This window comes from Urocampus carinirostris, chromosome 1, assembly GCF_059441175.1.
Source record: "Urocampus carinirostris isolate Australia breed hairy pipefish chromosome 1, RoL_Ucar_1.0, whole genome shotgun sequence".
NCBI classification, from domain to species: Eukaryota; Metazoa; Chordata; class Actinopteri; order Syngnathiformes; family Syngnathidae; genus Urocampus; species Urocampus carinirostris.
Window position 1 is genome coordinate 37,485,412 of NC_142349.1, and position 14,631 is coordinate 37,500,042.

The 14,631-nt window shown below is 39.3% G+C and overlaps 2 protein-coding genes across 4 annotated transcripts in view; one reads left to right on the top strand and one right to left on the bottom strand.

Moving 5' to 3' along the window:
- Positions 1-14,631, bottom strand: part of dpp6b (dipeptidyl-peptidase 6b) — a 697,001-nt gene that overhangs the window by 495,966 nt on the left and 186,404 nt on the right. The gene's annotated exons all lie outside the window — the stretch shown is intronic.
- Positions 3,777-14,631, top strand: part of arhgap21b (Rho GTPase activating protein 21b) — a 43,689-nt gene continuing 32,834 nt past the window's right edge. For both annotated transcript variants that reach the window (XM_088337931.1, XM_088337913.1), the window contains exons 1-2: positions 3,777-3,986; positions 6,578-6,782. In XM_088337931.1, coding sequence (XP_088194057.1) covers positions 6,708-6,782 — 75 coding nt within the window. In that variant the 5' untranslated portion in view covers positions 3,777-3,986; positions 6,578-6,707. The remainder of the gene's footprint in view (positions 3,987-6,577; positions 6,783-14,631) is intronic.

Here is a 14,631-nt window from a genome sequence, read left to right on the forward strand (position 1 = left end):
TGCAATGACCATGTTATCATCAAATCTTTCATTCGGCAAGCCAAGTCTTGTTTATTTGTACAGCCCTTAATCACAAGGAGTCTCAAAGGGCTGCACAGACTATTGCAAACTACAGACTATTATTACACCATCTGATCTAAAACCTATGAGGGCAAGGGAAAACTCAAAACCCTCAACATGAGGAAAATGAAGAAACCTTGAGAAGTGACCGCACATGAGGTAATCCCCTTTCCCTGGATGACCAGGCTGCAATGGATGTTGTAATAACAATTAATACACAGATATCATTAATAGGAAATATAAGTCACTCACAAGCTCTAGAATAAAAGTGTGTTTTAAGTCTTGATGCAAACAGTTCCACTGAGGTTGCAGATTGAATCTCAGAAGGCAGAGCATTCCACAACATCGGGGCCCGAATGGAGAACGCTCTCGAACATGCAGTTCTCTTCTTTGCTTTTGGGATCACTAGTGGACCAGCATTTTCAGAGCGAATGCTCCGGGCCGAACATAGGGGGAAATAAAATCTGAAAGATATGAGGGAGCAAGTCCATGCATGATATTGTATAATACCAACAGAACCCATTGTAAAGCGCTTTGGGGGGTCTTCATTGACTTGAAAAGCGCTATATAAATGCAGAACATTTACATTTTACCTTAAAATCACATCTTAAGCTAACAGGGGGCCAATGCAGGTTAGCTAAAATTGGGGTGATGTGATAAAAAACCTCCTTGTCTTGGTTAAAAGCCTTGCGGCAGCATTTTGTGCCTGCTGCAGGCTCTCTATTTTGGAGAGTAGTGCATTACAGTAATCGAGACGGTAGACAACAAACGCATACATAGTAATCTCTGCGTCAGACTGGGACAGCATAGGGTGAATTTTTAGCAATGTTGCAAGGATGGAAAAAAAACTTCTAGTAATCTTCTTAACATGTGTTTGGAAGGTCAGATTGGGGTCGAATGTGACACCTAAATTTCAATCTTTTACTTCCAAGCGCCAAGGTTATTGTCAAGCAGCTTAGAACTTAATACAGGAACAGATGCTAGACATTGACTGCAAATGATCCAAAAGGCATAAAAGACTTTTTTGTGTTCAGTGGTTGCACTCTTTGTGTACACCTGACATACGACTCCTTGCTGGGAATACTGAGTGCTATTCAAAGAAATGTTTTTCCACTTCTCACTATGGAAATAACGCTGGACTCACAGCCTTAATTTTTCTAGCCAATAGTCATCATTCCCTGGTGAAGCATTTTGCAAAGGAAATACGGTAAATGCAGTTCGTTGTTTTTAATTCAGGTGGATATTCTTTTTCTTGATGTTTTTTAATGACCCTCTAGAAGAACTGAGCTGCACAAAAAGCATACAATATTTTCATATTTTTCGTGGTGCAACAACGAATCAATTAATTGACAACTACTCATTCACCAGAAGAATTGAAAAGTACTTCTATATTTAATTGTTTGGATACCTTTTTTCTAAATCCTTTGATTTTTACTTCAATAAAGGTATTTAGCTGGGAATTATCAATGTATTTGAAAAATGAAAAACAAATAATTTTTAAACTTTTCATTAATTTTGGTATCAACATTCATTGCTCACAAGTTAAATTTAATGCTTTTCATAGGTAATCCCACACGTGTACTGTACGTGTTATTTTTAAAAATATATAAACCATTTTGGGAATCTATTTAAAAGCATATTATTTTTTAAGAAAATGGTTTGGAGTTTTTTGCCCCGGTACTGGCCATAAGCTAGCAGTTATTATGGATGTTTTTGAAAATGGTCTGCCCTAGTATTTTTTTTGTTTTATGATGCAATAATTAAAATTATATCATTTTTACTTCATCCAATGAAATGGTTATTCAACAATAAATCATGAAGAATATTTTGGTGTGGACTTGCAGCTATTCTATCATCGGGTAATGACGTTTCTATGTTTTGGAGCTGGGATCTTCATGCTGTTTCCCTTTGAGGGCATATACCTTCTCCTTTCTCTGTAAATAAAAAAGTGTGATGATTGCAAGTGGGCCTAAATGTAAAATGTATTGTTTTCTGAAACGTGACAACCAAAATACCCTTTTTGCATCCTTCACTGAACAAAAGTCAGAACATAAATAATAACACTTAATGAAATAAATAACCCTCTCTGGACTCTTTACATTTTTTCTGGTGCTTTTGTCGGATAGGGGTGGGTTTAGGATTTTTTTTCTTGGGGTTGCTAGATAGGGCCAGATGGGTCGAACAGAATGGCACATAGTCAAGTAATGTTTATTTGTATAGCTCTTTATCAGAATGAGTCTCAAAGACCTCCACAGAACACAAGTTATTGCAAACTACAGACTACACAATCCCCTGATCTAAAACCTACATGAGGGCAGGGAGAAACTCAAAACCTCAACATGAGGTAAATGAAACCTTGAGAAGGGACCACTCATGAAGAAATCCCCCTTCCCGGATGACCAGGCTGTAACGGGTGTTGCAATAACAAATAATACACAGATATTGTCAACGTAAAATATAGGTCATACATCCATCTATCCATTATCTGCACATCTTATCCTCAGTAGGGTCGCAGGGGTGCCGGAGCCCATCTCAGCTGTCTTCGGGCAGTGGGCAGGGGACACCCTTAACTGGTTGCCGGCCAGTTGCAGGGCACACAGAGACAGACAATTCACTCGCTCACACCTGGGGACAATTTGGACCGGTCAATTAACCTCACATGCATGTTTTTGGAATGTGGGAGGAAACCAGAGAGCCCAAAGGAAACTCACGCAAGCATGGGGAGAACATGCAAACTCCACATAGGAGGTTCGATCTCTTGAACTGCGCCGCATATGCGCTAACCACTGCAGTGTGTTTTAAGCCTAGATTTAAACAGTTCCACTGAGGTTGCAGATCGAATATCAGTGGGCAGAGCATTCCACAGCATAATATGTGTGTATAAAATGGTTTCAAACTAATAGTTAATAATAAAACGAGTTAATAATAAAGAAACATTTTATTACAAAGTCCAACTTTATTATCAAATACAAAAACACATACTTGGAAAAGAAAATTAAAATTCTCTGGTATGGTTCAGAGGTCTAGAGTTTTGACCCTTACAGTTCCTTGCCAACACAATAATATTTTCCTTACAAAGGTGAATTATTAAAATATAAGAACTTGGATCAATGGACAAATGTGGTTGCAAGTTGTGTGTGTATACATCGACAGCAGAGCTTTGTGAAAATACGCTGCCTGAACCGACCTCTGTAACAAAAGCCAACCTCGGCCAAAAGAAACAGGTGGCCCCTTCTGTTCCATGGGGATAAAGGGTACATTTGTCGAGGGCCCGAGGATTGGGGAAGCAAGCCACTCCGATTCAGTCGGCTCCATGATGGTGTGTGCGTGATCGGGGCTCTTAAATCGCCTGCACAGACTTTCAGGCGAAAGCTATGAATCCACATTCCTCATCCACATGCCAACCCGGATCGACCCCGCATTCAACTAAACACGTGACAGAGTCCACGGCTCTCTATTCAAATTTTGCGAATCAGAAAGTGTATGTTTGGGGTGGTTGATGAACAGTGTCTCGATTTTAGTCTATGCTCACAAAGGATGAATCATTTCACCCCTGGTTTGAATAATTCAACTCCAATGGATTGTGGAACGCAGTACACAAGCCTCGTTTTGTAAAGCTGCGCGTGATTTGTCAGATCGAATGGAAGCCCGTCTGTGATTGGCGGATCGTGTCCTGTTGACCGAAGGTGGACTCCTGGGGAGTTGGGAACGCTCGAAGCAAGAGAGGAAAAAAAAGTCCGACCGCAGAAAACTACACCATGCGCCTTTCCCGTGTAGGACGTCGTTTATATTCCAAATAATTGGCATAATGTCCAATTATACCCACAGCGGATCATGTATGCTACGCTTTTATCACACGTACGCTCTTTAATCGACTACCGCCGTCGCGGTTAATTCGGTTGGAACGACGCCCCACAACTACTCAGGTAACTTTTGTTTCAACTCTGTTAGCACGAATGCTAACTCGATAGCAGCGGCTCGCTATAGTTTCATTGACACATTTTACAACTCCAAACCAAGTCGAAAATTAAAAAGCAGCCACTCTGGTACATTTGGAGATAATTTCTGCGGGTATTATAATACAAATAAGTAATTAAAAGACGGTGTTTCGTGTGCTGCTCGTCCGGGAGAAACCCGAGAAGCTCTGCGTCGAATACGAGCACTTAAAAAAGGCAATCTATAAATCGAGAAAACAGATCCGATCGTTATGGTGTTGCACCCAAAACGGCAGGGTAAATAAAAACCTGTCTTTGAGGTATTGGGGTCCGGTTATTACACAGACATTACTCTCCTCTCTTGTTGCTGGTGATGCTTTGTCGACGGTCCACGTTGCTGCGCTTGATCGGACCCATGACAACAAACCCAGACCGCTTGTCCATGTGCTTTACTGGTCACACTACAAATCTATTAAAGTCCAAGTTATAACTCAACAGGTCGTATTCGCGATAATCCAATTCTTATCTTCACTCTACATTCTCAATTATCACTATTAGCAGCGTAACATTGCTGCCTCAAATGGTAATTTACAACTATTTATCAGATACAATTAATTCTTACATTTGTATTTCTTAAAACACATTTTGTTTTTTAATCGTCTTTGATAACAGAACACCAATTAGTTTTTGCTTTAAATTAAAACTAAATTATTTCACTTGAGTTTGTAAAAACGTGTAAATTATTTTTTGAAAATACTCTTTCTGTATTATTTACCTATTGGTAAAACAAAACCACCTTTCATTAAAAAACAATATTAATTTGAATAATAATCAAAAATACACTATCCAATAGACAAGTATTTGTTAAAATACTTTTAGGTCAAATGTAAAAGTAAAAATGTAAATGGTCTGCATTTATATAGCGCTTTTGAAGTCACTGAAGGTCTCCCAAAGCGCTTCAAACTTTCCCTTTTACACACACTATCTAATCGATAGCAGCCACGCAAGGCAACTACCTACTCATCAGGGGCATGAGGGATTTAGTGTCTTGCCCAACGACACTACGACATATAACTTGGGGGAGCTGGTAATCGAACCTGCTACCTCTTGATCCCAAGCCGAGTGCTTTACTTCCTGAGCTATTGCCGCCCCAAGATTTTGTTACATAACATTAGGGTCACCTAGAGGAAGGTGGCATGCTATTCCGCCACCTGGCCTCTATAGGTATCCACAAATATCTCTTACAGGGCTGCACATTTAAATGAGAAGAAAGGGCGGTACAGTTGCTCTTATGAGTCTCCATAGTTTGTAATTTTCTTAGTGCCTTGTAACACTCAATTTTGATTGCGCTACACAATACAGCAGCATCTACCGGTCAAATAATACACACTGCCCTCCTAAATAATAAAATGCGTGCATCTGTTTATTTTTCCTTGACTTAAAAAAGTTATCAATTCTTGAGACATGATTGCGCCACTGTTAAAAAACTGTTGAATGTCTTTCTAATTCAGAACACTTTATGTTAGAGTGGGTACTGTAGAACACTCATCTGCAGGCATCCGATTACAAGAGAATACAACATTTCTATTTCTGTGCATTCCAGCTTATATGACTCAATGTCAGTCGCACTTGCAGTGATTATTTCAGTTGGGGACAAAACTTGAGCGTGTTACCCATGAAAAGAGAACAAAAGCGTCCAGATTCTTCGAAAGGTTCAACATCAGCATTCAATTTACCTTTGGTACGTCTTGGATTGAGATTTTACGAATTTTACAGGAGTTAAACTTAAGTAAACAGTGCCCTCTTCTGGGGAGCTTTGTTAGGGTTGCTGTCTATAAATCTTTGAAAATAACGAGGTGTCCTACGATTACACAATCTCACTATGTCACATCGTAATGTCAATTAGATTTCGGTTAATCGTGCAGCCCCAGTACATATTCTTCGGGAATGATCGGACCGAGTGTCACACACAACATGTGTATAGATGTACAAATAAAAACTGCTGAACTGTAATAAGTTAGTGCTTTACTGTTAGCATGTAAACATTAGCTTAGTCTGGCTAGCACCTACTTAAAAGAAGTGATTAGAGGGATACACAAACTTCAGAAAAAAGCCGTGTTGGTATAAGATTATTAGAGTCGCTTTGACTGCACTCCCATCTTCCCTCTCGCGTGCAGAATGAAAAATATGCACTCGCGTTGTGCACATACTCCCCCTAGGCAAAAGCCAGCTTAGCTTTTGACGTGACCTCAAGACAGCATACTCTTTCGGTGGCATTATATTGGTCTGAATTCTCTTTCTTAAAACCGAAAATCTTCGGTGCCGATATTTGCCGCCCTCCTATTTGTTTCCCATATCTTTTGGACATGATGTAGGCCTAAACTGTAGCATAACCGTCAAGAATGTTTTCAAAAAATGTTCTCTGAGCTAAATTGCTATCTTTGTTTGCATTCAAACAAGATCGCTTAGCATATTCAAATAATCGATTCTTAAATTCAGTATCCTCGTGTGAACACCTATGTTGTTTAGTTTTTTTAAAATACATAAACATTAAACAAGTACTTTTGTCTTCTATCCTCCAGATGTATTTGGTAATCCAACAAGGATGAAGACAGGAATTTGAAGGCGTGGACCCCAGATTCTCACGTTCCACCAGAAGATATTTATGTCAATGTGGCTGTTCACTGGCTAGAGGATTTTCATTCAAGTTGAATGATGGCATCACACTGGGCGCAGACTTGTGATAATAATCTTGATCCTCAACCAACAAGATCATCATTCTGTGAGGTATGCATCTAAAGTGCAAACATGTTTGTAGATTGTGAGCATGTTTTGTTTATGGAAGTGTGTGTGCTTTTGTGAGGGGTGCAGGGGGAGTGCATAGCTGATTCAGGGTTTCTAGAGTCATCCCTCTGTTGAGTCTGTTGTGGGGGTGGAGTTTAAAGGCCTGACACTTTGGCCCAGCTGTTTGTGCTTATAAAACTAGTTTGCTATCCCTTCCTCAGTTTTTCTTCAACATATATTTGCCAACATTGTCAAATTATTTATTGAGACTGAGGTTGTTCTTCAGTCATTTTTTGTGTGTATGAATAATTTAAAGTATACATTTATTCCATATTTTGTACTTTTGTAACTACAATATAGCTGAGAAGTATAAATATCCATCCATCCAATATTTGCACAGCTTATCCTCAAAAGGGTTGCGGGGGGCTGGAGCCCATCCCAGCCCTCTTTGGTCAGTGGGCAGGGGACACCCTGAAGTGGTTGCTGTCATATATTGGTATATAATGTGTGTATTATATTGGAATGTGGGAGGAAACCAGAGTGCCTGGAGAAAACCCACACAAGCACGGGAGAACATGCAAACTCTGCACAGGGAGACTGATAGCAGGATTCGAACCTGTGACCCTGCAACTGTGCTGCGGGACCGCTAACCACTCAACTGCTGTGCTGGAAAAATATGAATATTGAAAAAAAGCTCAGTATGTAACACTAAAGTACAGTGCTGTAATGAACAGTGACCGTGCATGTTTTTGGAATACCAGAGGAAACCATTGCATTTTATGACACTCATGTTTTTACCTCTGTGTATCTGTTAAATTAAGTGGGATAATCAAACTAGAGGACTACCCGTTTCACACAGCACCTGGGATCTTTCTCAAATATTTTTCTCTTCATTTCCGTTAGAAATATGCTATCAATGGAGGAGTTAAAAAAACACATTTCGTGTGACAATGAGCAGCCAACTGGATTTTGTTTTTCGATAATCAACATATTGCTGACAAATCAGCATAGTTGGTTCAGCTTGATTTCATGAAACTGGCCACCAATTGTAACAGCCATTTTGGCGCTGGTTTGCTAATTCTTACCTCCTGAGGTAGGTGCAAAAGAAAAGAATTGAAAAACTATGAGTTACTATATAAGAGGCTCTATAATGCCATTTACCAGCAATCGATCAGATATTGAGGTAATCATGACAGGAAAGGCTCCTTGTTAGATTTTTTTTTCATATTATTTATCTTCCTGCTTTGTGTGTCGCGGGGGTGCTGGAGCCCATCCCAGTTATCTTCGTGCAGTTGGCAGGGGACACCCTGAAGTGGTTGCCAGCCAGTTGCTGGGCACACAGAGACAGACTCACTTGCTCATTCACACCGGCCAATCAACCTGACATGCATGTTTTTGGAATTCCGGAGGAAACCGGAGTGCCCGGAGGAAACCCATGCAAGCACACGGAGAACATGCAAACTCTGCACAGGAAGGCTAGTAGCTGGACTTGAACCCATGACCTCAGAACTGTGCCGCAGACGTGCTAAAAATTCATCCGTTGTGTTTCCCTTTTATTGTTACAATCAAACCAATAAAATGAGGGATCTTTATCTTTTCATCGTTATCTTTCAAGAACCAGCTGCACACCCTCTTACCTGAGTGAATGATTCAAAATGAGCAATCTGTCAGATAACCAAAAAAGCTTGAGCAAGATTGGTGCAAAACTTGAATGTTGTTAATCCCACCTTTAATTGACCAAATTATAATGTTATGTAGGATAACTGCTCGAGTTTCTGGGCCTTGGTTGTTGTGTTTATTTTGTCATTTGACAGCACTGCAGCCTTCACAATATGCATGTGAGTTCAGTTGGTCATTCTAATACACCCTTTATTCACTTGAATTAAAACAATCTGCAGTATGGTTCAAAATAAAACTTTGGTCTGTTCAATTATCTGTGAAATTTATGGTGAACATCTTCCTGATTTGTGAAGCTCCAGTGTAACTATACGTGTTTGATGATCGATTTGGGTTTTTGCTGTTTTAGCCAGCTTGTGCAATTAATTTATTCATGCAATCATTCTAATCACCTTCACGCTGGCTTTCTTTGCCCCAACAGTGGTGCAAAGGAAATGAGAGCAGAGTAAAACAGATCATTGTTTTGGCTAATGAAGCATGGTCCATATTTAGTGCTGCAGGGGGCAATAGACAAACTGACCCCCCCTTACCCCAGCCCTATGCGCTATGCCTCATTAAAGGTCAGTGTTTATCTCATTTGGGGGTGCCTTTTACAGAAGCCTGTGTACAGGCATCACATTGGTAAATGATGGCAATCGGAAAGGAAAATTGGGCCACAATTGGATAGAAGTCTGTTACTTCCTGTTACCGTATGGTTAGGGTCTGCAGTGTCTCCGGGGTGGTGGGGGTGGTAGATACAGTTTAGGTTATGTAATTCAGCTGACCATTGTGCTGTATTAGTACAATAAAAACATACATTTAGTTGCTTTTGGAAAAAAAATAATTGATCAGTTAAAAATGTAGAGTGCATTTTGGCCCAAGTTTTTTTTTCTGTTTTGAAAAAAATATTCCCTGTACCCACATTTTTTTTCATTTTGAAACCTTTATTTAACATTATAGGAAATGTTTTTACAATAATGGTCATACAAATAGTTGTATGAGATAATTCCTTTAACAGTCTTTTATTTTGAATAATTAATAAGGATAATAAATTTATGTGACTCTGTATCCAATTATATATATTTTTAATTTTACTAGTTAATGTCACTGTGCATTAGCAATCCCTAGAACGCAAGTGAGCCATGATGGAGTTACCCTTAGGCACTGTGACATATAGTAACTTGTTGATTTTGCCACATTCCACAAACACATTTATAATCAGAATTTTGTTTTTACTAGTGGGCCTCTAGAATATATCATTTTTAAGACATCATGTCCTTGTTAAATTTTATTTAAAACATCCTAGAAAAAATATTTAAGCAAAACATAAAATATATTAGTTCAATAAAATAATTATTTTATAAACAGGGTTCCCACAAATCCTTGATAAAGCCTTAAAATACATTGAATTTGTTATTCTAAAAATAAGGCCTTAATTAGCATTAAAGTTCTTAAATCCAATTTTCGAAAGTCTAAAATGTGAAGACATTAATAAGATTTACATTGTTTGAACTAAAAACAGTTAAGAACATTTGTCATTTGTCTATTTAATAATTCACCAATTTACTTTCGTTGCAACAGCGCGTGACTACAATAAGGGAACTATCAAAACGGTTATGTGGTTTCAGTCAGGCCTTTCAGAGCAGGCGCATGTTTTACGTCTACCCAAAGTACCGTATTTTCCGCACTATAAGGCGCACCTAAAAGTCTTAATTTTTTTCAAAAGCTGACCATGCGCCTTATAACACAGTGCGCCTTATATATGGCTCAATATTAAATTCGCAAGGTTTCGCAACTTACTCAACAGCCGCCGACTAGATTCTCCCCCGAGCGCGAAGTCGTCCGCGGTGTATGCTGGGATTTATATACCGGCGTTTCATTGGCTAACCAATGTGTCAATTATCATTTGAGTCGATCACTATTGGCTGAAGTTATTCGGAGCCTCGGATTGGCTAGATGCCCAAAACAAACCCTCCAATCGGCCGAGTTTAACAATGGCGTAGCAAGTCCGCGATGTATGCTGGGATTTATATACCGGCGTTTCATTGGCTAACCAATGTGTCAATCATCATTTGAATCGATCACTATTGGCTGAAGTTATTCAGAGCCAAAACAAACCCTCCAATCGGCCGAGTTTAACAATGGCGTAGCAAGTCCGCGGTGTATGCTGGGATTTATATACCGGCGTTTCATTGGCTAACCAATGTGTCAATCATCATTTGAATCGATCACTATTGGCTGAAGTTATTCGGAGCCTCGGATTGGCTAGATGCCCAAAACAAACCCTCCAATCGGCCGAGTTTAACAATGGCGTAGCAAGTCCGCGATGTATGCTGGGATTTATATACCGGCGTTTCATTGGCTAACCAATGTGTCAATCGGGCGGGAGTAGCTCAGGAGGTAGAGCGATCGTTTTAGGATTAAGGGATCCCAGTTCGAATCCCGGCTTGTCCGTGTTACATGCCGAAGTGTCCTTGGGTAAGACACTGAACCCCCAATACCTCCAATAAGCAGGTTAGCGCCTTACATGGCTGCACAGATCTCGGCCGCTATTGGGAAATGTGAAGCACAATGTAAAGCGCTTTGGGAAGTCATTGACTTGAAAAGCGCTATATAAATGTAGATCATTTCATTTCATCATCATTTGAATCGATCACTATTGGCTGAAGTTATTCGGAGCCTCGGATTGGATAGATGGCCAAACCAAACCCTGCAATTGGCCGAAAAAGATGTGTCAATCATCAGTTAAATCGATCGCTATTGGCTGAAATTATTCAGAGCCTCCAATAGGCTAGATGACCAAAACAAATCTTGCAATTGGCCGAGTTTAGCAATGGCGTAGCAAGCTTGCTAAAGTACACCATAGAGAAACATGTTGTATTTGCAAATAATTTACTCTCCTGGATTTACTTCACTAACGGTTGTAAGAAGACCATGATTGCGTATCATTATTGAACGTGAGAACTTAGGTGAGTTATGCGGCTTTATGTTTTCCCGGTATCTTGTTTTAGAACGATCTTGATGTTGCTGTGATGAGTTGAGTGAATTAAACTCAATTCCAAGGGTTTATTGTCATATGCACAGTAAAGTTGCGAGTGAAAAAGAAAATAGAAACATAGAAATGTTTGGCATTTCTTGAATCCCAAGACTTCAACCTTCCGAATGATATTTGAAATGACGCATTTAAGTGACATCGTACGGACACCGCATCCGCACGTGTCTACGACACGTATTTGCTTCTTTGCAAGCTTTGGGAATGTTAAGGGGGTAATCAGTTGGACTGAATCATCTGACTGTTTTGTCGACGTTCCCATTGTAGCGCCTTATAATCCGGTGCGCCTTATCTATGGAAGATATAGGACCAAAAACTATTTTTTGGGGGTGCGCCCTATAACCCGGTGCGCCCTATAGTGCGGAAAATACGGTACACATAGCAACGTTGGACAGAGACGATTACTTTGGACCATGGGAAAGTGTGCATTTAATGGAAAGTTTCCGTTTGACAAACGTTTTTGCGATAGCCAAAAGCTGTGTAAGGTAACGAGTACGAGGCACGCTGTATTGTCTGCAAGAAATATTTGTTTTGTTTGTTTCAATTGTTTTTATTTTGTCGACTTATTCTTAAAAAATATTTTGACCGGCTTTAAAAAAGCCTTGAATTTAACTTGGCTTAAGTTGTAGAAACTCTGTATACTGTACTTGGGAGATTGTGTTTCATTTAATGCCATCATAAAAAAGTAGACATCAAAAATGCAAATGTATTCCGCACTTTGTTGTCTCTTCCATAGGTGTCTTTTTGTCATTTGAAAATTTCTATTTTGTTGTCAGTCAGTCGTGGTGGCATCTTGATTAGCGTAAGCTTGTATGTTTGACAGAGGCCAATTTAGTTGGCTCGTATGTGAATGCATCCTCTTCCACCTCTTTGAATTCCTTTGTCACTGAGCATAACGTGTAATGCTCGGAAACTGTGCAGTCTGCCGCACGAGGAAAGTATGCATGATACCTAGCTTGTATTCAATACCTAGCTTTCAATCAAATTAAATTTATCAATTTACCGCCTATGTATATTATGTTTTCAGAGGATCATGAATTTTCAACACAGCCTATAAAATCTTTACGTCCTGACTTTCAAACCTTATCGTCAACTATAAAACTGGGACAGCCAGGACTTTCTAGTGGGCTCCCTGTGATTAGCCAAGATTTTTAACAGCAAAGTGTCAGTTGGGAGGGAGTGTGGTGTAGAATCTAGCTGCACGCAGACATGTGAGTTCTCTCACTTTTCAAGTCTGTATTTGACTTTTTACAGAGCTCTTTCATGAATTGGTGATTGTATTCAAATTGAAATCGGGTTCCCTATTATTATGTTTATACATTCTCTTCAGAAGATATTTTGTTGTTAAAAGTGTTGCCTACATTTAGATTTCAAATATTTAAGTAGAATTTTATACAGTTTTTAAACGTAACAATTCATATTATTATTTTAACATGAACATGCAAATGTATGGCTTATGATGCGGCTTATGATAGCTCCAAATAGGTCTTGCGTGTATGCCCCAGCATACTGTTAACGGCAGCAGCTCATGTTTTGAGAAGAAGAGGAATGGGCTTTGTTGCAATACAGCAGAGAAGCTGTTGTTCATTAAGTAAGATAAACTGCTACATTACCTCAACTAGATTAGGCTGGCTTGTTTTTAAATATGGCTCTAAATTTCATTTTTCTTGTTTTTCTGTTGCATCTTCTCTGTATTATTAAAACGTAATGTTAAAATAGGACTTTGTTGTTCTGAGTTTATATAATTTACAAGAAATCTGACAGTCATAGACCTGTCAACTATTTTATTTTGTCTATCATGTTACATTGCGCTTGGATAGAAAATTCACTATTTTTTTTTACCATTATATATTTTTTTCCACTGCACTGCCATAGTCATACATGCAACAATGGAGTGGCCAACCTACTTTGTGTTCTGCCAGGCAAATATTTGTGAATTTTATTTTTGCCTAAACGTTTTCATTTTAATGCACCCCCTCGTATTTGAATATATTTCAGTTGAAAAGCTAAAATAAGGCCAGGCTGTGAGACACTCAGTTTGTACTTAGGGGTGTGGAGTGGTGTACTATGGTGTTTACATTTTCCTGATGAATTGGATTCAGGGAGATTAGAGTGTAGAGAATGTAAGACAATGTCTTTGATTCATTGAGCTGCAATGCCACAACAGAATTAACTATATGCACGTGGAAACTATTACACTGCTTGGCATGTGCATTTCAGGGCTCCCACCCACTCCACCTGGGCTGCTGTCCCTATCTAAAGATGGTCTGGGAATGAACACATGCCCTCTGCTTCCTGTAAATCGGATCCTGGGACTCATTTGCCGGCATCTCAAACGTCCAGTTGGCTTCTAGCTACGAATTAGATGCTGTTTCCATGTACAAAATATTTCAGGGCTCAAACGATGTGACTTGTAGTAGAAGCATTGTAATAATCTTAGAGCAAACTCACTAAACATAGTAAAACAGGTAAACCAGTTCTGCTAGTTTGATCAGAAACGCTTGGGTGTCAGCTGCACCTGTGTTTCCCAGCCACCACAGCAGTGTAGTAATGCCCAGCACTGTTTTTCAATGACTTATGTCCTCATGAAAGCTACCCTGGGCACTTTGCACCACCCCCCCCCCTCTTTGCAATATGTCGTTACATACCTGCACATCACCCATTCTTGTTAGAATAATTTGTTTAAAGGTGGAATGCATTGTTTTTGTTTTTCTCAAAAGAGTTTAAAAGTTGAAAATTTTTTCTCTTAACTGTGTTAACTATGTCCAACCGAGTTCAAAGACCTCTTTTTCTTCATTTACCATTGCCCCCATTTTCTTTATCTCATTTTTAGCAAAGGGGACAGAACACTTTAGGTCTGAGGATTGAGGAGCAGGCAGAAGTGCTGGAGAGTACTTTTTAGTGTAGCACGTAAATGGTAAGAAGGTGACTGCTTCCAGGACAGTCCAAATGCCAACCCAAACCCCAAGAAAGATGATAAATGAAGAGCATATTCGCATCATGAACAAAATGACTGATGCTGAAATTTTGACACTGACCAAGAGAGTAAAAAAGTGCCCAATTCCGTACAGTTCCTCTAAGTAAGACAACATTAAATGTGAATTTCATCTCAAATTTACAGAGAAAAAAAATGTGTTTTTAATA